This window comes from Argiope bruennichi, chromosome X2 (assembly GCF_947563725.1).
Source record: "Argiope bruennichi chromosome X2, qqArgBrue1.1, whole genome shotgun sequence".
NCBI lineage: Eukaryota > Metazoa > Arthropoda > Arachnida > Araneae > Araneidae > Argiope > Argiope bruennichi.
Window position 1 is genome coordinate 95,144,924 of NC_079163.1, and position 23,121 is coordinate 95,168,044.

The following is a 23,121-nucleotide window of genomic DNA, read 5'->3' on the forward strand; positions in this document are numbered from 1 at the left end:
GAGAATGTCTATCATTATGACTCTTGGAAGCACATCTTAAGTAAACGGGTGTTCTAGAAATTTTTCCGGTTAGAGATTAAGGCTATTTCCTTTATGTGGCCTGGAGGTATCTGTTTTCCATTTTATTTCATATTTCGCCTAACCTTTCAACTACAGATTTTTTTTATATCGCTACTTAGATTCAACGTTTGCAAATAGGTTCAAATTCTTTTCAAACAAGATGAAAGAGTTAACATATGTTCAAGTCTAATGTATGCACACGCAATTCACTTTTTTACTAACAAACAAACAAATAAACAAAAAAAACTAATATAATCTTGATGTTTCAAATTCTCAACTCTGCTACAGGAAAAATCACAGATATCAATATATCATCAGCATAGTATATCATCAATATATGTTGCACGTCTATTTACAAGAAAAATGTGTTTCTGTTACAGAGATGACATTTTAAAATAAAGGCACATTAACTCATTTTTCTTTTGACTTGATGACTTTCATCTGAATACCAACGATATATTTTTTACAGTTTTATAAATATTTAAAATAAGTACGATGAAATAATATAAAATATTATTATAAAGTTAGATATATTACTTCTAAACAAGGAATGGGTTCAGGTATTAGCATAATTTGTTTAAAATAGATCGAGGGGTAGCGAAAAAATGAATGATATGTGGAAAGTGAGGGAGCGATATGAACTGGGGTCAATAGATCCAACGATTACTATACTTCATCTTATCTATAACATTAAGTTATTTTTAGTTTATTATCTGATTATGCTTTCTGGGTTCGATTATAAATGATTCAAGATTATCAATTTTTTTATCCTAAATTCCGTGCCTAAATTTAATGTAATTGAATTTTTGGCAGGCAAAGAAAGTTATGATTTCCATTTTGTTCGGCTGCAAATTTTGGCGCGCCAGTCTTTTTTCCTTTTATTTTTATTCGACTGTCATAAAGAATGCGATTAGAATGTCTTGTTGTAAACAAACTCAGCGAAGTGAAAAGTTTTAAATATGATTCTTAAATCTCTGACCTTTAAAATTTTCTCCCTGCTTTGGCTGAACGGGGAGGGTTTCGGCTTTCCTACTTTCCCCTATGTAAATTTTTGTCTAAAATTCTAATTGACTGCTGTTGCTGCCGTTCTTCGAGGGAAAAAACTCATTGTGGTCGGATTTGTTCGATCGAATTTCTTCCGTTGGTGAAATAAATCTCCCTTCGTTTCTCATTGAAAGCAGCGCGAGTTCCATAAATAAGCAACCGCAGGTGAAAGAAGACGATGAAATCGAATGGCGGAGGTCACGTCGTCTGGCTTGAAGTGGGACGCCAGACATTCCTTATCATTCGGATGGGCAGCAGATGCTCCTACAAAAAGGATGTCTAGTCAGGGGTGTCTGAGACAGCGTGTTTTCGAATGTCACGTCATCTTGCTTTTTGTTTATTTCGTCGAACCTCGCTTTTCTTTCTACTTTTTTTTTTTTTTTTTTTTTTTTTTTTCAAAAATCTCGTCGCATCTCTCCGTCTTCTATTTCGGCCGTCTCAATCGCTAAGCGAACCGTTCGCCAGCTGCTGGAACTGGGTTCGAGTCTCGATAAGCGATGCATTATGATGTTTCATTCGGGAGATTTTTGTATATATTGACCTATTTCTTGTGCTTTGTTTATTGCATAGGGATGGGCTTAATTTAATGCATCCGACTGGTTTAATGCACGAGATTCTTTTGTTCATCTGGCATAGAGTCTCACATAATATGTTGTGACAGTCTTGACATATTAAGGTGGATTAATTCTTGTTTTAAACTATTGGAGATCGGTCTTCGTAATTTTGAATCGAAATTGGAGGAAATACACCTAGCCGGGAATCAGTTGCATTGCGACATGTTAGGTTCGAATCTCGATAAATTGACCTATTTCTTGTTTTGCTCTATGTATCACATAGGAGAAGACCTGTTTTAATACATCCAACTAGTTTGAAGTATGAGATTCTTTTGTTCACCTGACATAATATTTTGCGTAATACATTATGGTATAATGCTAGCATATTTCGTTAGATTAATGTAACTTTTTTAGCTCAAAGATTGGTGCTCGGTCTCCAGAATTTCAATCAGGTAAGGGTTAAAGACACCTCAGCCAGAATGTGTGACGTTGCGACGCGAAGAGGTATAGATGACCCTAGTCCGAAACGTTGAATGAGATGGCAAGGCTTTATGGATACCTAGAGTGCAAAAGTTTAGTGCGTTTGTCACTTTTAAATCCAAATATGACGAGCTGATAAAAACCATTACCCGGGCGCTATTTACAGTTGTTAGTTCAGTGATGATGAATGAGGACGAAATGATGGGGGGGGGGTTTGCGTCACAAATACAAAATATTTTTAGTTTAGTTCATTTTTTTAAAACCAAATATTAGCAGGGATAAAACTACTTTTTTTTTCATACTGCATTTATCCATTCTAGACCATTTGTTGGTATCCCATTTTTTAAACTTACGCACCATTCCAGCGTGAAGATTTTTGACGAACGATAACGGATTTAGCTCGCGAGACGTATTTACTCGACAGATATTCTTAAGAGTTGGATTTCGGACCTGTGATTCTTCGAAACAGAGACAGCGCGATTTGTGGTTGAATTGCGAGCTCATATTCTGAATGAAAGGTGCTTTATTGTACAAATGTTTCATTTTGAAGCTAAACAGTTCTCTTGACGATGGTGTTAAAAGTCCCTGCTTTGAAATTGAAAGATCTCTTGATCGAATCGCGATTCCAACGGTGTGTGATTGAGGAGCGAAAGACAGTAAATAACGTGGCGGAGGGAATGTTTTAGAATTTGATTTCAGTGCAACGCATCCTCGCCTCTTCAAAAATCTAAAGGAGACTCTTTATGAAAAGTTTATTTCCTCAGAATTTAGCGAAAATAGTATCCTGTACTTGTTACAGTTTTGCTAGAATAGAACTTTTTTGTAAATAGAAAATAAAAAACAGTTGATGTAGAACATTAATCTTGAAAGATCGAACGATAATTACACTATAAACCAATACATATAGTTGCTAAAGTAAAAAAGATACTGCTCGAAAAATGTTTCATATGAAAGGAGTGTAAATAATAAATTCTGAAGACGCGTGTATTTTAAAAGTTTGGGTATGAAAAAAATTGAACATTAAACGAGAAATGTTAACATTTTCTTACCAATTTGTTGAAAAACTGATAACTGGATTGTTATGCTTTAAAAATGTCAGTAAATAATTTCAAAATTTATCATACAAATAGAAAATGTGACTGAAACCTCATGGCATTTAGACAGATCCATTCTTTCATGATTCCTCAAGTAATGTTTCGGAATCATTTGAGGACTTAGTGGGAATTGAGACAATCATAAATATATGATTTTATAACAATCACTTTATTCTTCTATTCACCATTGTAATGATTGTATCTATTGCAACTTTTCTAGCTAAAAGCGGTTTACAATGAGACCTCCTGAAAGCCATAATTATCTTCTGACAGATCGCAAATATAATTTGTTGATATATAAAATGATTTTTAAAAAATACTAAAATTCGGGGTGATTTTATGGAATTACCAGAAATTGAATCCTACTAACCAGGTTTATATCTAAGCCGTTATCTTTTATAATATCTTTTTTGAATAAGTAGACTCTTCTCTCCATGGGTGATAATCTGCTTCCCACTGATATTCTGATCATAATTATCTTTGACTTCTTCTAACTTCGTCAATATTTTATAGTTTCTCTGTACATCACTTTCCTTATGTAGTGAATTTTTAAATTAAAACTCTATATCGATTCTTTGTATGGTCTAATATCTGGGAATATCTACCAAACGGAATTTATCCAATCATCCTTTTAAATACTACTTTTTGGTTTATTTTTCCTTTATCATCATCAACTTCATCACGACTGTTTCAGAATCACGAATTGTGTCCGATAGTACAATTCTACTGCGTCATTACTTAAAAAAAATTTGAATATGTTTAACAAATTCAGCATCTTTAATAATTGCTGATGCGCCTTAATTGAATTAAAAGAAATAGAAAAATAAAGTTGAAGAACTGTGTTATGTGATTGATAAATCCGTTTCACATTAAGGGAGGTTTATTTGAGAATAAGCAGTTCTTAGATGCTGAGAATAGATATATCTCCAATAATGGCAGATATGCCACCTTTCTTGCTACCTGAAACCTTGCTCTGAGTCTATTACTTTGAAACTTAACGCTTTCGTTAATTCCCCTGCCCTTATCTTTAGCATCTGTCGGTATTATTGCTGCTTTTAAACTGTCTGCTCGAGCTCGCTCAGTAGTTCCTTCTAAACTAATCAATCATTAGGATAAACTTTCAGTAATTGCTTGTAAATATTATGTTCCAACTTTTCAGATTCCGCTTCAAAAACTTTTCTTGTTGCAACTGCACTTTTTTTTTTCTCATGCCTTTTCTAACAGAGCTTAATTTACTTTACTTAAAAATAACCGAAATAAATTGTGTCCAAGGCAATTTTGGCAATCAACTTACTTGCTTCTTTTTATTGATATGCATTGAAGGCATGAATTCAGCCAGCAATTTACATAGTTAACAATACATAAGACTTATTCAGCTTTTATTGCATTTAGCTCCATTCCATTTTCAGCAAAATGCTAAGAAAAAGGTTACTACCTTTCTGGATTAAAAGAAAGATTGTATCAAGGTGCATGTAATATTTCACCTAGTGTTATTTCCTTGAATGTGTTGCTGATGTCTCTGCATTCCATTGATAAAATTTAATATTGTCTTGTGTTAGATTTTAAAACTACCTATCCATTCTGTACTGTAAAATCTATTGTAGTAAAAAGTTTTAGCTGACATTGTGCATTAGGCGCGTTTAAACTAGATTGGCATTTTACGTCATGGAATCCTAGACACCAACCAAACTAACATTGTGGACATGGTTGGAATATTTAGTCATATCTCCTTTCGTTCTAATCCACTTTTTCTCCAAGCTGTCGATTGATTTTCCGATTCGTGAGCTTTGCAGTATACTCTTATAGGGTTCACTGTCCTCAATGCTTTTGTCAAACCTAAAGATACTTCCGTCCTTTCCCTTTTTAATAGCTCCTGATTGATCTTCCCAGTGGGGATTCATTTTACTGATTCGCGTTGCATGCGTTCATTGCAGCATATATTTATCTTCCATCTCCCCTTACTTCCCATTTCTTCTATTTTTCTTGCTTGCTTTAAATTCTGTAATTTGTTGAGCGAAACTCATCTTGAAAATATAGTACAGTCGAATATAATTCTACACGTGATCCTTTATTTGTGCGGTATAAATGCTGGAATTAGGTTTATAAAATATATAAAATTAAAGACTGAAACAGATAGGATTTAGATTTTAGTAGATACATTATTGAAGTTTGCTTATTTTAAGAATTCATCAGCGAAAAATTTTAAGAGTCAAATCAGCATGTGATTTAATTAAAAAAGTAATTTATGTACTAAATGGTCATTCAAACAGGATAGCCAAGGTCGTTTTACCATTATTCTTACCATTGTAAAATAATGCATTTAATTATAGCATATGATTCTTGACTTTTGAAGACTTATTTTAAATAACTTCTTTTTATCCCATGTCTTCCTGCAATGTTTCATACACTACCAGAGCAACTATTTTGTTGCACAATCTCTACGATAAAAGTCTTTTCGTAATATATCTGCTATAAGGAAATGTTTTGGAGCAATGAAAATCGTTTAGTTGTCAAAGAGATTGGTTGTCGGTGTGGGTTGTTTGCCAACATTACCTGTAAAACATCGGCTTATTTTTCCGTGCTGTTAATTGAATATTTAGTTGAGCATACAAAAACATAGATCGACATCAAAAGGTACACAGACAGATTTGGTCATCTCACTCACTGAAGTTCATAACATTCTATTAATAGATGTTTGAATCTTGCTACGGATATTTTATTCCATCCTAACAATTAGTATTATGTAATTTAACTTTCCCAATTAATATTTTCCCTGTTTTTCTGTTAAGGTGAAATATTCTTTAACTATTTCACCTGTCAATGAATATCCAAGATTAGACTTCTTAACTCTTTACATTTCCCGCTAAGAAGGCCTTTAGACGTAAGAATAAAATTTATTTTCACCTCTCCTGCCTGAAATGCCTGTAGACCAGAGAATAAAATCTCTTATTTTCACCTCTAGCTTCGAATGTCCATAGACCAAAGAATAAAATGTCCTGTTTTCAGCTCTATAGCATTAAAAAGGTCTGTAATCGCTTGGTTTGTTCACGGTCCTTTAAATTCGCCTGAGCGAATTATCTTAGGTGTTTTTATCTTTTTGTTCTCAAAAGATAATATTCATTATAATGGATTTCCCGATTTTAGATCAATTAAATGAAAGCTAAATTAAAAAAAAAAGATTTGATTATTTTAGCTAAATAACCCAAATAAATATGCCGCGAGCATTACTATATTTTAAATATTTAATCTTCCAATGCAATTAAGAATGTGTACAATTACACGCCTGAAAGAAAAGAGTAAATATTTCATTGAATTTTTTTAACTGAATCAAAGCAAATATTGTAAAAGTTGTTGATAATGATGAAAGATTCTCAACTAATAATCGATCGCAAATTGCATATTATTTACGGATTTCAAAACAAACTGACGTCTATTCTTTCCTAAGCTTATGCAAGAACTATTTTATATTTAGACTAGAAGATTTATCTGACGTTACTACTTATTTTTGTGTTACTTGACTTGAACGTGTGATAATGCGAGCTGTTTGTCCTTACGACGCTATTCTTTTTCAGCAGTGTGATTGGCCAGAAGATTTCTTCTCTTGTCATCATGGCGTTGGAAAAATGGAATTTGATAAAAGCAATATGAATGAAGGTTGGATATTTTTCATTTTTCAAATCTTAGTAATTCATATTTTAGTAGGAAATATAGTGGGTAGTTAATATTTTTTCCGAATGGTAAGTACTAAACTATTCCGAGTATTGTCATTTGAGGATTTTTAATATGCAAAATGCGAATTAGTTTTAACATTTCGATAGTTTTCTTTATTGTTAACAAAATGCTAGAGACCCCATTTCAACCTGTTCTCTGAATTATTTACTTGCATTTCATTCAATCAATGAATGGAAAGGGCTCTCAAGAAATAAATGAAATTTCTTTCTTGTTGAATTGCAATAATTTGTCTTGAATAATTGCAACAGTTTGTCTTGGAATGCTGATAGTATTTCAATTGAATTCGAATTTATTATTTGCTGTTGTTGTGGATTTTATTAAAATAAATCTACAACACACCAGTATTTTAGGCATTTAACTCATTATTGGAGAATATTGTCTGGTAGAGGCCATTCTTGAACTTGTGTATTTGCAATATGCACTTGTAAATCTCATTATTACGATAAGACAGGTTATATTTTTTTCTTGATGTAAAGTATCTTATATATCATCTCTCAAAGTGTAAAAAGTCTTACATCAAAGTCACTAATCGATGCAGCCAGCGGATGCCAAATTGCCAATACCAAAAAAGTAAGATGTCTGCTAAAGTAAGCAATGCAATGCAGCGTTATTGAATTGCGATAATGACTGTAATTTATATGCTTTTGCGACTCTCTATTCTGCTGTATTTTGTTTAAATTATTAGATTACAAATCGGTTCAAAGTTTTTGGCAGATCTCTGAAATTCAATAATCTGTTGCAAATTGGTAAATTTCAGTTCGGTTCCTGATCTCTTAAACCACAGTTAGTTAAAATTTTGTAAGGCTATAAGGAATTCCTTCTCTCAATAAAGAGAAAATGTTTGCGTAGCAAAAAGCCTTCTGGCGTTTTAACTAGAAGAATTCAGTAATCAAGGTAGTCAGTGAAAGCTATTCAGTTTTTCGTTGCATTTAAACAGCCAGTTTTACTGCATAACTTAACGGCTCACGGAAACTTGTTAGCTTCCAGGAGAGGTTGTCACCCAAAGTATACTGTCATATAAATTAAAAAGCTCTGCAATTCATTATGCAGAAAGAAAAATGAATGCTAATGTTCAGCATTAGCATTCGTTTCTTTTAAACAGTGCTTAGTTACATGTGTGTGTAGGGGGGGGGGATTTCGATTATTTGCGTTTGTTTTACCATGCTAAAGACTTACGCTCATGTAGGAACATGCAAAATTGTCACCGATTGGAGATAAATTCACTCAAAGAATTTCAAACTTACTAAATGGGAAAACAAAATTTTGAAAGTTCGTTACTTGAATAAGAATTGTATGTTTTCCTTCGAGCAATGAAATGAGAATGAAGAGTTCTGGTAGAAGCTTGTAACAGCCCATGAATATTGTTACAGCTAATTATCTAATATAAGCTCTGCACAGTCTCGTTATTTATTTGCAATATTCTTTTACATGGCCGTTTTCAATCCGTTTAAGATTTTCCTTTTCAATAATTCTTAGTCTTCAGGATTTGAAAGCCAAATAAATTAATAATCATTTAAATTGCTGCCAGTTCTTGCATCTTATGTTTCTAAATGTTTCCAAAATAAATAAATCATTCCGACATTATGAATTTTTAAAAATTGTTCTATTTGTAACGTATTGAAATTACTGCATTACTTCGTTATGGTTTCTGAATTACTGTACTGAAATTTCTTTGACTCTTTTGGAAGGAAGGACAAGGGGAAAAAAAAAAACACTGTCATATTTTAGTTTATCTTCTCCCCATTTGCGTTTAAAAATCTTGTTCTTTTTATTTTGATTGATGAATTTTTTTCAAAGTTTCAACTTCTATATACCGTCTGTGGTAAATGTAAATTTCTCAAATTTAAATTTGCTTAATTGTCTTGGATTTTTAAGAAATAGCCATTGGGCATAAAATTTGTCTTTCCTACTGGTTCTTTTTGTTTGACAATGGCAATAGTTTACGTTTTTTGCTCAAAAAATATAAACCATTTGATTAAAAAATATTACTGAAACAAAATTCTCGCTAGGTAAAATATTTTTCATTGAGTAACAAATTTGTCATCGCCTTAAAAAATTCTGTATTTATCAGTTTTAATTTGTTTTAGTATCAGTTAGCTATTATGGGGAACTATATATCAGTTGAATCTATTTTATTCAAAAAGTAGCTTATTACGACCGCAGCTGACTACCGTTCCAATTCAACCATTAGTATATATTTGTTCCTAGTCATTACAGTTTAGTTTATGAAACAGCCATTGTAATTTCTCAGTATCTGAATGCTTATTCAGTAAATGCAGCTATGCAAGTGTATTTCGAAATGAAATGTTTGGAATTCCTAGGCGAAGCTATGGATTCTTAATCCATAGCCTAGACTGTGGATTAAAGTTAAGTGAATTTTTAGAATATGCAGATTTTAACCAATTAATTTTAATTTAAAATATGTACATACCCTAACTTTTTCCTTTAAAGATAAATGTTAAGGAGTTTTTTGTTTTGTTTTTTTGTTTGCTAAATTGGTCTTTAATGATTGCCGAGTTCTTTATTATAAAGTGAGGTAATTTTCTCCCTAACTGTGTCACACTCTGTTAGTTACCCGCATGTTATTTGACGTAAACGATTTTCCAGCTTTCGAAACCCTCTTTTTACGATCTTGAAATTAGTTCCTCTTCCAAAGCAGACGAGTTTCATAACGTCTGTCCCTAAATTTAATTTCCCTTTCGAAACTATTTAAAGTATCGCATTTGTTGAGAAACAGGATTTTTTCTTCTTGTATTTCCATCTCTCTTGTTTAGTTGGTCCAACATACTGTTACCTGTTATTCACTACTTCGGTTTCGAGCACACCTGTGCAGATTCATGCTTGATTGCTCGTTATATGTCTTAATTGTTTTTAAATCTCAGATTATGCATCGTCTTAGATGATGTCTAATTATGTACTAAAGTTTTGAGTCTGATGGATATCCAATGTAATAGTACTTTTGAGTCTGAAGGGTATCCAGTTCTTCCTTTGTTGCCGACGTCAATGATCCCAATTTATTTTCGTGATTTTTTTAAAGATTTTTTTCATCTTCAAACTTTCAAGTTTCAAACTTGTTTTATGTGATATTTGAACCAATTAAAGGCTGAAATCCATTCTATATTTGATCTATACTCATTATATTTTAATGTGTAATGAAAACAGCATTTAACTATATTTTTTCCTCATTTGATGGATTGAATTTATCTATTGCAAATTGAAACAATATATGTCTTAAATTGCTGTCCTTGTTATGTCCTAATTGTTTTGAAATCTCCATTTACTTATCGCTGTAGAAGTCTAATGATATACTAAATTATTAAGTCTAAGAGGTATTCATTTCTTTCTTTGTTACCGACGTCAATGATACCAATTTATTGTCGTGATTTTTTTCTTCATCTTTAGATTTCCCATGTCTGGATTTTTTTGTAGCTCATTTATGTGATGTTTTAAGCAAAGGAAATATAAAACTTCTTTCGACATTTGTTCTATAACTTTTGTATGCTGATTTGTAATGGAAACAGCCTCAAAACTTTTTCTTTCCTACTTAATAAATTGAATCTATACAATGCAAATTTGAACAATGAAATTATCATAGTATTTTCTGTTTTGAGAAACATTGGTCAGGGAAAGGTCTTCAGAAATGTACATTAATTTGATATGAATTCCCATTGCAAAGTTTGTATTGGTATCAAAAACAATTATTATTTGGAAGATTTTTTTTTTATTATCGTAGGCAATAAGGCGTAAGATTAGCCACATTGACATATTCTAAACTTTCAATAAGAGATTTTTGTATTTTAATTAATCTGGAAAGAATTGCATTCAGTTTTTCCCCCTATTTCAACACATTAAATTCATCCATTGGAAATTTCCACACTAAAGCTGTCGAAAGAGCATTAGCAAATGTTGCTTAGTAAAGAATCATCACAAATTTGCAATATTTAAAAATCCTGCTAATATATCTATTATATAAAAAAAATTGTTATCATTGCGTTTTATTCGCTTTATGATTATTAGATAGAGAATCATCTCACCCATAACATTTGAGGTTTGTTTTGCCAGTATTGTTTGAAATATTTAATGAAAAAAAAATTATTACGTCATAGTAAGTATTTATATTGCACTTGACAGAGAAATAGTGACAAAAAGGGAAGAGTAAAGTTTTTAACAACAAATGAGTTTAAAACAATATTATTAGTTAATTCTACTTTTAGACACACCATTTGTGGCAACATTAAAGAATAACTTCCGAGATCGTTTACTTTTTTCAAGTAACGGGAATGTTTTCGACTCTTGGCTAGTAATCGTCTGAATATATGAGCTATATACGTGTTAACCCTGCATTGTTTTTTAAATAGTAATGGAACGTACAGCGATATCAGACGAAGAAAAAAAATGCGAACCAAAAATCAAGAAGATTGAGCAAGAATCTGACAATTTGAAAAGTAAAGCTGGTCGTGAAACAGCTAAGTTGGCGGTAAAATGTGAAAAATTGATTTAGTATTTATATATTGAAGATAAATGTTCTGAATGAAGAAAATATATGAAGAATGTAAAGAATGTTCTCTTTGGTGGGCTTTGAGTTTTGAATCGGAAGTAGACCTATCGGAAAATGTATGTTCTCATCATGGAAAAATTAAGCGTCCATCATTGGGCCAATGGCCAGTGGAGTTTAAGAACTTGCTGACTGGAACTGATGAACATTGCTTACTGTATCGGACAACATCGGGGTTAGCGAGCGAAGACCCGTAGTTACACATAATTTTTATTAATAAAGGTAATATCTCATTTTTATTAGTTGCTCGTAACTGTCAGGTTTTAGATTATTATGAACGTTATTCATAGAATAATTATGAGGTCCTTACTTTATTATTTTATGCGAAATAAAAATGTTGTGTTGACGCATGCTTTTCTTGCTTCAAATGGAAATTTCTTTTTGGAAAGCCTTTTCATATCCTTATTATTATTTTTTAAAAATTGAAAATTGGCTTACTTCTATCATTTTTTGTCTTGTGATTCAAATACAAGTTTGTTTGATTTTTCAATTTCTTGCATTTTATTTGCGTCTAACAAATATTTCAATTTATATAGATTTTTATTCAAAATTTTTAAGTCCGATTCTATATGATAAAGATTAATTCATCATTTTCTTTTAATAGAAACTAAGCAACCTGTAATCTTCAAGAAAGTTTTGTCAAGTATTTTTATTTTTAAAAGGTATAGTATGTGAATTTTGTACCGCAGATGATAGAGCCCCATAATATTTGCGCAAGCTAAAAATTCTCAATGTCACATTAGACCTCATAAAGAAATTTGAAATATCCAGAAATACTGAAGTTTCCAAGATTATTAAATTTTATAAATTAATTAAATTTTATTTTAAATTTAAAAATTATTAAATTTTAAATTGCAATGGTAACTATATATTCCTCTACTTTATTAAAATGTTTATTCTTAGTCCAGACTGTTTAATTCCCTTATTCCATAGATTATTTTAATTCCACTGAAACCTTATCTCTTTATTTCGAAACCTAAGTTTACTGATCACCTGACGATATGAGTATTAAAGCAAGTCGTCTCTTCGAACCAATATCTCATGTTCATCCAACCTTGATTCAACTTTTCATAGCGAATATTCCAGTTCCAAGTTGTTTAATTAATAAAAAATAACATTTGGAATCAAAGTGCCCTCATCTATAAGCAAAACTCGTGTAATTTATGAATAAAAATTACAACACATAAAACTTGGACAGGCGCTGAAACCGAAGGGGGGGGGATTAGGAAAACAGAAAAGGAGAATGACGCTGACCTTTTTGTTTGTTTTCTATTTTTCTAACTGGTGCTAGTGGTTTCAGCAATCCACGGTGTGACGATTGGCTGACACAAGGTCACGTTACGTCATCGTCTGACGCTGTCGTAGTCACAACATCGTGTCTGACACTTCCTGGTCTGTCTTAATTCCTGTCTCCATTTGAATGTTGTAGTCATTATTATTGTACCGATCATCGCTGAATGGAATAAAAAATATGCTCGAATTCGAAGAAAATTTCTGTTATTAAAGGAAAAGGGTTAGTGATTGGCCCTCAAACGATTGGCCTTCCTCAGTTAAAATCAGTTTATTTTAAAACTCGTAGGTAGATATTTATGAATTTTAGTGAAGACGCGTTGTAAGCTATTTAAGTTCAGGATTGTGTTTTGATTTGTCGTAGTTAAAGAATTCTAAACTGAGCCATTTTTCTTAGTTTCGAAGGTTTAAAGATTTACTGTCTGTTTCTACTCTTGAAACTTGATTGCGCATTAGGATTAAAAATAATTGTTTGTGATGGCTTAGTAATCTTCGGTCTTCTCAGAGTTATATTTATTTTCCATTGTCTTTTTTTAACTAAAGGGAATCGAAGTGCGAATGCGGGTATTTGTTAAATAAAGAGATCTTTTATTAAAAGCAGGAAATGCTTCTTATTCTGATATTTGGAATCATATTTCATTTGAAAAATACCGAAAATATGTAAAATGTTTCTTTTCCTGACTTTAAAGTGTATCGAAATATAGTTAATTAAAATTTCGTCAAATAAATCGAATATGGTTGTGAGCCCATTTGTGTGTACTCAAATTCTATTTAAAATAATCTAGAAATTAATATGTATAGATTTTAAAGTTAATTAAATTTTTCATCAGTCCGTATTTAAAAAAGTAAAAATTAGTTTTTATAATTGTTTGGCAAAGAAGCCTATTAATTTACAAAGTCACCTGGAAATGGAGATTTCAATTACGATTTAAAATTTAAAGTTACAAGAAAGAGATTAAGAAAATAAACTAACATCTTAGTGAGGATTTTTTATTATTATTAAGATACTTGTAAATTTGGAATCCTTTTTTTTATGTGCTTGTTTTTCATCATTCAGAATTTTTATTTTGCAATAAATAATTATTTGCATTCATTTTATCCTTCAGCCGTTTAGATTTTTCATCAAAGCTGTGCAATTTTGAAATTATTTTTTGAATTATTTTTCCGTGAAAATGGTGTATCTCTTTAAAAAAAAAAAAAAAATGTTAACTTTTATATTAATTTAACAACCATTTTTAGCTTCTTCTTTTAATAGTATTTCATTTTCTAAGTAAATATTAAATTCATTTTTCAGTGCATGCAAATAAGAAGATTTCGCCACTTTATGATTTTTTTTTAAAGTTTATTCAATTACATCAGTTTGAAATAACCGAAGAAATAATTTCTTTATTTGATGACATAGCTCGAATTCTTTCTTTCGTATTTTAGAAAGTAGGTTCGTTATTCCGTGTTTAATTTGATTATATCTTCTAATAAAAAGGGTTTTTTTTTGGGGGGGGGAGGGCAAAGACTTAATTTTAATTTTGGTAGATATGAATTGGTCGATGCTTGGCTTTGATGGTGGAGATTAAAGAATTTTTTTCCCCATCCTCTTTTGTTATCAAATGTCTGGTAAACAGTTTATATAAAGGAACAAATTAAGCTTTGTTAATTTATTACTTAGTCGTTCTTTGTCGCTGAAAGAATTTGGTTCTTTGTAATAAGTGAAATTTTTAAATGGACTGTTCTTTGAACGGTAATTCTGAGTTTCTTCCTCAAAATGAGAACTCTTTTTCACATGGAGAGAAGAGAAAAGCCACTCGCAATTTTCAAGAATTATGATTGTCATTCATACCTGATCGGTGAGCAATCGTAGTTTTAAAATAAAATAATTAGCTGAAAGAGTTTTGGCTATTAAAATTATGACAGATTGCAATTAATTTGATCGTATTTATGGATTGCATAAGAATGGTATTTGATGACGAAAACGAAGCCTTTTGTTGAAATGAAATTCGCATTTCACATTTGCAATGTTATGTAAATTGAGCAATTACAGTGGTAAACAACTTTGATGGAGTATATCCGGAGGTGCCAATCAGAGGAAATGTCAAAGGTGGGTTTTGAAATTTAAACGAAGTGATCTCTGAATGATTTTTAAGTCCAGAAGATAGACTCGAGCAATTTATTTAACTCTAATATGACCGTACATTTTTTATTTTTTAATCATTTATCTTTTTCAAAAATTATCCTTGTCATTAAAAATTGCTTTCTATCTAAATCAGACATTATTTTCATTTATTTTTATAAAACTAATAAACTTTGCTATCAAATTAGTGCAAAATAAACATAAAAATTTCAAATTAGTGAACTAAAAAATATAATTTAATTTTAATTATTTTTTATTTTTTAGTCTTATAATTCATTACTATGCGAAAAATAATTATAATTAAATATTATCGGATCTATGCAAGCAGTTTCCCCCCTGAAATTTACTACAAGATAGTACTACTTGAATGGAATTAGAATTCAGGTAATTGATTAACTCATAATTAAATTATGGAAATATTTTATTTTCATCGATAAGTCACATGTATTCAGAATTTCAAAATTCTAGCACATCAGGGAGGGATTAAAAAAACACTTACAAAATTCAATCTTTACAATCATGAAACATGTTATACAAAAATGAATTAAAAATCATGTTAGAAAATTTTAAGAATAAAATTAACACGTTGCACTCAGGTATCGTCTCGCAAGTAACATTATTTTTGACATTTTTTTGATTTCAGCAGTTTAAAAAATATTTAGAATTGTAGTAAGTCACTGTTAAGTTTTCGAAAAAAATCAACATATGACAAATATATGAATCACTTTTATATATATATCTATCGTTTCAAAATCATTGAAATATGCAAGAAATTATTCTTGAACATGTTGTGACTATTTGTATTGAGTCACGTTAGAATTCATGACATTCAAATGAGTAGGAATATTAGCATTATATTAAAATAAATAAGAAATGCCTAAGTTAGCTATTTTCATTCAGTAAAATATTATTACTTTTTTATTTATTTTATCGACATGTGAAATTCAGACGATTTTATAGAATGCCATGTGTTATGTATGAAACTTTTTGTTTCAGTATTCCATATGTTTACTTTGGGGTTAATAAAAATCTTGAAGTGTACTTTTAAATCCAAAAGTTAAAATTAACATGGTAACTAAGATCAATTTGTATACATATCTGGACGCTACTTGGATACCTCTGAATGGAAATGTAATACTTTCTCTGATAAAACATAGCAGTAGGAATTATAATACTATTTATACTCCCTGGATCTCTGAATATTATTTTTAATTTATTCACGGAATATTGTTAATTAATATTTTATTTTCTAATTCACAGAATATTTTATATTGCTATTTTGATTTTTGTTTTACCGAATAGTGTTAATTGGTACCTTGATTTTTGATTTACAGAATAATGATAATTGATACTTAAATTTTTAATTGAATTCTTATTGTAAGACTTTAGAGTCATTGTGTAGTTGATTACATCTCTGAATTCGACCTTGAGCTCAAGTGTATATATAATTTCCCTCCACTGTGTATCTTCAGATATTTTAGGTTTATTGCTTCTTTCATAAAACATATCTTTTCTAATATTCCTTAATGCAAATGAAGCATTTTATTGGAAGCAGTAAATATCTGAACTATAATGCTGCACTTATAATTAATCGCTAGGGATAATTTAAAACTGAGAGTCTCTTATTTGTAATCCTGTCGAAATAAAGCATAATTATAGCGGCTAATTAGGAAGCAACTCCTTAGGAAATCTCCTTAATTAACAAGGAAAAGGCATCTTGTCTGCTGATCATACGTTCCGAAGTTGACATTGCGGTCTCGGTTACATTTTCACAATTTCATTATTTGTACCCCAGGTTAAGCATTCAACTAATTTGTGCTTCATTTTTCCTGGAAACCTCTGCAGTGCTTAACAAAGGTTTCTTAGTCGAAATGTTAGCAGGTTTATCAAAATCTCGAGGTCGAATTTCTTCACTATTATAATGCAAAGATATTTGAAAAGTTGTTTTTTTTTTTTTTTTTTTTTTTTTTTTTTTTACAAACTCGGCAAAATAATATTAACAGAGATATAAACTTTCGGGGTTTTTTTTGTTTTTTTTCAAATTCCATAAAGTATTAATTTTTTTACTTTCTGTTACTTGCGATCAAGTTTAGAAAGAGAAAATATTGAAATCGGATTCAAGATTTTAGCGAATCAGACCTCTCTGAGTCCAAAAGCACATTTTTAGAATTATACATGACTATCTGTGAACACTTTAATTCAAAAATACTTTGAGCTATACCGATGAAATTTGATATGTGGTTTTTAAACCAAACTTAGAGATTTCTTTCAAATTTTGAAAGAAATCCATTTGAATGAAGTTTGTCTATCTGCCTTGAGTACAAGTGAGCACAATAACAGCAAAATGCATAGAGCTAAATAAATAAAATTTGGTACACAATTTTAGCATTTAAAGTATAGATTTCTGAACCAAATTCCTCAAGAAATTGACCATCTGACGGTTCTTACTTTTGCATACGTCTAAACGCGATAACTCGAACGCAAGACAAATAAATGAAATTTATTATGTGATCTTGTTACTAAAGCTGTAGTACTGTGTCAAATTTTGGCCTCAGTCGGTTGAAAAAAAGGCATCCAAACTACAATTTCGATTTTTTTCAATATACTGTGAAATTAAAGCGCCCATGAGCAGGTCTCTGAAAATAAAAATCTGAGCATTCAAGTTCTCGGCTTTGTTCAAGGTTCATAATTTTTAATCAAGGAATTCGAAATAACTTCCCTCTTAACTATGGGCGTTATAAAAAAAAAATTTCAAAAAGAGAAATGAAAAAAAAAAAAAAAAAAAAAAACTTAAATTTTGATATTGTTTTGTATATTTAGCAAAGGAAATTAGTGCAAGTAATTTTTTAAATATATATGAATACTTTTCGACATCTTTTACTTTCTCTTGGTGTACTTCCTGTACGTGAAAGTAAAAACTAATGGATTATTTTCTTTTGAACTCATCAGTCGAATAAATGCTGCGTGATTGAATAAAGAAACATCAGCAATAAGTTGGAGCTGCGACTTAAATTGGTTTCTACTCTCCTTTTAGAATATGTAAATTTTGTTTTCAAACCAAATACGAATGATTCTGATTTTCCGCATGAGCTGAGTGTGTGCAATTCACAATCTGCAGCAGTCGTTCACTTTCACCTCAACAATGAAGCTGAATTATTTTAAATGTGTGAAAATGCTACGATTTTTTCGCTTTAATAAGGTGTTTACCGATTTCTTGACGCGTATGAAAGTTGCCATTGATCGTCTTTGAAAAGTTGTTATGTAGAAAACGATTTTTCTCTGTGTATAACAGAAAAATTTATATTTTGAGGCAATTTATTTTCTATATTCTTTGTAAACGAAATTGGCAAACCATCAATCATCATTTAATCGTTCCCAACGATATTATGCGATTTTCTCAAAATGTGGCTTATCTTATACTTAGAATGAATTTACATTAGCATTTCAAATCTGTAGTGAATTGATCAAAAATATGCTGTTTTATTCTTACACTGTTTGGGGTACTTTGCACGACTTAAATTATTTCCATTCTTTAATTTTTAATTCATTATTATAAATATTATAAAACCTTGAAATCATTTTTTTCTATAAAATTCAGCTCCAGGTGGCGCCACTTGTACGGAGTTAGAAAAATCAATTAATTTAATCATAATTAATTTCTGTTTTTGACTCTTTTTCTCTTTAAAAAGTTTTCTCAGCCCCAGTTTTGGTTGAAAATTTTTCTCATTATTCTGCATGCATATTTTACGCAGAAAAATAAAACTTAAAAAAAGCGTTAACAAAAAAAAGAAGGAATTATTTGATAAAGCTTATTAAAATGTCTTCTACAGAATGCAATTTTATTTTTAATATAACTCATTTTCATGATTTCAAATAGGAAATTTGTAAGCAAATTTTCATTCACCTTCACTTCATGATATTCCAGATTTTTGAAATTTTTTAAGCTTGTGCATTCTTAAGAACAATATATCATTTTAATCTTTCCAGACTTTAATTGTCAGTTAATAAATTAACTTGAGCTCTGTTTCCATATTAGTGGCGCCAACTGAAACTGAAGTTTAGAAATAACTTATTTTAAGGTTCCAGGATATTAATGATAAAGATTTATAAATTAAAAACCGAAAAATAGAAATTAAAAAATTCTATTGCTTAGCATACTAATATCAATATGTTTTCAAAAAAAACTGTTTTTATTAAATTTATTGATTATTGTTATTTACTTATCAAATAGAAGCAATTTTGGAAATGAGCTACGCAATCATATCTAAGAGATCTAATAACACCAATAAAGCAATTACTCTTTTACAATATTTTTATTTGAGTTTAGGATACAATAGAACTTGAATTATCGGAATTCGAACTATCCTTTCGCAAATAAAATCGTTCTGAATTAAGACAAACAGCGAGCAACTGAATTTGACTAATATGTCTCTACAGTGATATTTTAATACAGTATTTAAGTATACAAAATATAAGCATTATTTGTGTAGTCGTTAAATTATTACATTATGAGCAAATTTCGGTTTTTCGTCAAATAATAATTATCCGGGTCTCGATTAATTTGTAAATCCGACTAGTTTCAATAATTCTGCTGTAATTTTCTTAGAAAAATTTTACTGCTCTAAAAATATATCATTTCATTTTCTTCAATATATTCACGGGCTTTACTTGAAAAATGCAGAAGAATTTTGCAGTAGTTTTAAAATCATTTCGTTTTCTTTTACCTTCGCACTTCACAGCTTTAAAAAAAATCAAAACAATATTCCGCGCCATTGACTCCCTCGAAGTTGATATAAGAATCTAAAATCTATAAAAACAAGTTAAGTCAAGATGAAAAACCATTTGCTTAAAACCGAATATTTTTCCCGAAAATTAATTCGAAAGTCAACGTTTAAAAAACAGACGATGCGCTCTTGGAAGAGCATTGGCCTAGCATACGTGAGGAACTGGTTTGGATGAGTTACATTTATGCCTTTGTTGTTTTCACATGTCTCTGAACTTTCCATTAATTAAAAAGTAAAAATAAAGAATAATTGCTTTAAGAAATTCACCAGTAATTTTTCCTTTGAAACAGCTTTAAATATCACTTTTATATGCAGGGTTAACACAGCTAAATAAAATTTTGAGTGTTGGTTTTTTTATTTATGTATTATAAAGGTTTACATTTCGAATATATATCCGATGACTCATAGGGTCAAGAGAAGTTCTATAGACGAAAGATAAATTTAACGATTCGTCTTTTTCGCGTTGATTTGCAACTTTTTCCTTCACTAAACAATGTAAATTTCAAAGTAAATATCATGAATGACATCTGCATTTGAAAAGTCAGACGCGGGGGTTAATCGAATGCATCTGCTGAACATTTTCTTGTTTACATTAGACAAAGCTTTCTCATACGGTGGGTCGCGACCCTTTGGTATTCCGAAAGCTTTTAGAATGCCTTTTTCCATTTAAATTCATTAATGTTTGTGAGTAAATATTAGTTGAGTATTTCAATAAAATTTATTGAATAATGATATTATTTTTTTTATTTATAATTAGTTGACTTCCGTTTTTTCATCTGTTCTGACAATGAAAAAAGTGCAAGTAGACCTGGAATTAATGCTTTTAAAATTTCTGGATAAAAATTAATGCAAGCGTAAAGATTTGTTTAAAACAATACTTTCGATTTCTATCGATTATGTTCTATCATTTATCTATCAATTACTCAATTAATTTACTATTGAAAGATTACTTCAAAGTCGAATCGTTTTGCAGAAATAGAAGGCTAATAAGTAGTGTATGAGTAATTGTTTCTTTACGAGGAAACAATGCTAATGAAAGTCCATTTCGACATAAAGCATATTGAAATAACCGCAACACGTGCTGCATTTACTACGCACGTGTTCTGTTTAATACGCAATTGTAAGCTTATTAAAATAACCACAAGACGTTACACTTTTCATTTATGATATTAAAAAAATTTATTTAATATTTTTAATACTTTTTCACGAAATAAATAAAGAAAAACTTTCGTTATGGATAAAAAGTTTGTATTCGAAATATTTATCACTCTTTATATTTAGACTCAAAAGCTCAACAAAAACAAATAAATAACATTTGGTCTATGGTCTTCGTATCAAAATTGTAGATGCCTGTCAAATTTTTGATCCAATTGATTGACGGAAAGATATCTGAAACGCATATTCATTTTTTTCCTTCATTATATTATGCAGCACAAAACGAGCAGAGGGGAAAATATTCCTGCTGATTATTTTACAAATATACTTTAGCATATATAGTAAAAGAATACTTTTTAAAAAAATATTTAATCCCCTAACTGGGCAGAAATTTAAATACATTAAGAGTTTTATCAAATCCGATTAAGTTTAAATATTCACCTGAAAGGTGAATAGCGAAATAAGTACTTGTTATATTATTTCAAATTTTTTCATTACACTGAAGACGAGTGCTCATCTTTAGCATTAAAGAAGGCAAACCAAAATAACTTGTCCTTTCATTATTTACGAAAGTATTCCGTTTTTCCTACTTGCGCTACTTAAAATTATTTAAGGAATTTAAAATATTTGAGTGTGTGTTAAAAAAAATAGTTGGGCTATATTCTTCGTTCAGTTTGGATGACTTTTACTAGTGACTTGGTTTTATCGAATCTTTCTTTTTTGCACTAAATACTTGGCATAACTTTGGAAATAAAATATTTTTGCTTACATTTTCTTGCATGAGATAACACGTCTTTTCTATATATACTGTAGAAAAGTAGTTTAACTCGAAAAACAACAGGCTAATGAACCTTTGCAATTTTAGACGGTTAATTATCTTGAAGTTAATAAAAAAATTAAAAAGTTAATAAATGCAATTTTTTTGTTGTGTCCAGTTCTTACCATAAGCTCCGAAATGAAATTTCGTGGCATACAGCAAGATTAAACCAAGTAATGGAATTTTATAGTAAACGATGTTGCTTACAAAAAATAACTGTTTTTCCTTGCCGTCTCAAGTTTTCACGAAGTTTTGATTCTTGGCGAGATGATGAAGATACATTTATTGTTTGTGTATATTTTTCCAAAAATGGAATGTTGTAGTTATTTTAGTTAGAAAAAAAAATTCAAGATTTGGGAAGGGTTTAGAATGCGAAAATGAGTTGCAAAATGAAAATAGTTTCCTCGGTTATTTGGCCCAAATTTTAACATGTAGCATTACTTGAGGCGGATGACCACTAGTAACAAATAATAATAATAAAAAAATAAAATAAAACATCTAATATATTTACCGGATTACGCAATTTCATAAAATGAGTGTTTTTTCTTCCCTGTCTGGAATGAATGTAAAATATTAAATGGAATACACGGACATTTTTCATTTTTAAAGTACTATTGCCTTAGTTTCTGTTTTTTCTCCCTTAAACTCTTTTTATTTTCATCTTTACGAAATATTTTAAGTTTTTGTAAGCTTCAAAAACTTCGACCTCGCAATTCCAATGAATCTCCGCAGTTCAAAATTCCTGCATCAATTCCTAAATATCAGTAAACATTTATGACACAACGAGTTAGAAGGACGAGATTTAGTATCTGAAGATCAAAATTTCTTATCTCTGTAGAATTTGGGATGAAATCCGTCAAAATTGTCTGCCCATGCATGTGCAAGTGAGCAAGATTATTCAAAAACGAAATAAATTTGATTAATGTAATTGAGAACATAATTTCATCAATGTTGTAAATGTGAATCAAATTTTGGATTAAAATCAGCATCCCTTTCACTATATGTTGCTATGTCTTTCATATATACTTGTCAAGAACGCAACAAACCTGATGCGTGAATTTTAGTATGTAATCTTTACGCCAAAAATTTAGTATGTAGTCTTTACATCAGAAAATCTGACATGGCAGATTTTGGATCAAATCGGTGAAAGGGATGAGGTACTTTTCCAAAATGTAGATTCTTCACAGTAGGCATCATGTTGTTGACTCGCACGAGAAAGTGAGAGAGATAACTACCGATAGTTTTTGAAAGATTTCGCATTTAAATTAAACCGTCCGTTTTCATGTCGTAGGCAAAATGTCCACATGCCGATAAAAATTCTCCCTGATAAAAGAAACCCCCTGACTTTTAAATAAAGCGAACATTTCGCCGGAGTTAAATTCGGCGGTAAGCTTTCCAGATTGACCCATAAAGGTCGAGCGATAGAGATAA

The 23,121-nt window shown here is 30.3% G+C and overlaps 1 protein-coding gene across 5 annotated transcripts in view; it reads left to right on the forward strand.

The window, feature by feature from the left end:
- LOC129960611 (protein TMEPAI-like) overlaps positions 1–23,121 on the forward strand; it is a 137,507-nt gene that overhangs the window by 57,427 nt on the left and 56,959 nt on the right. For 2 of the 5 annotated variants that reach the window (XM_056074141.1, XM_056074144.1), the window contains exon 2: positions 6,808–6,886. The exons of 1 other annotated variant lie outside the window; for it this stretch is intronic. In XM_056074141.1, coding sequence (XP_055930116.1) covers positions 6,808–6,886 — 79 coding nt within the window. Of the gene's footprint in view, positions 1–6,804; positions 6,887–23,121 lie in introns of those variants that run through there. 2 more of the 5 variants (XM_056074143.1, XM_056074148.1) reach the window with 1 other exon arrangement.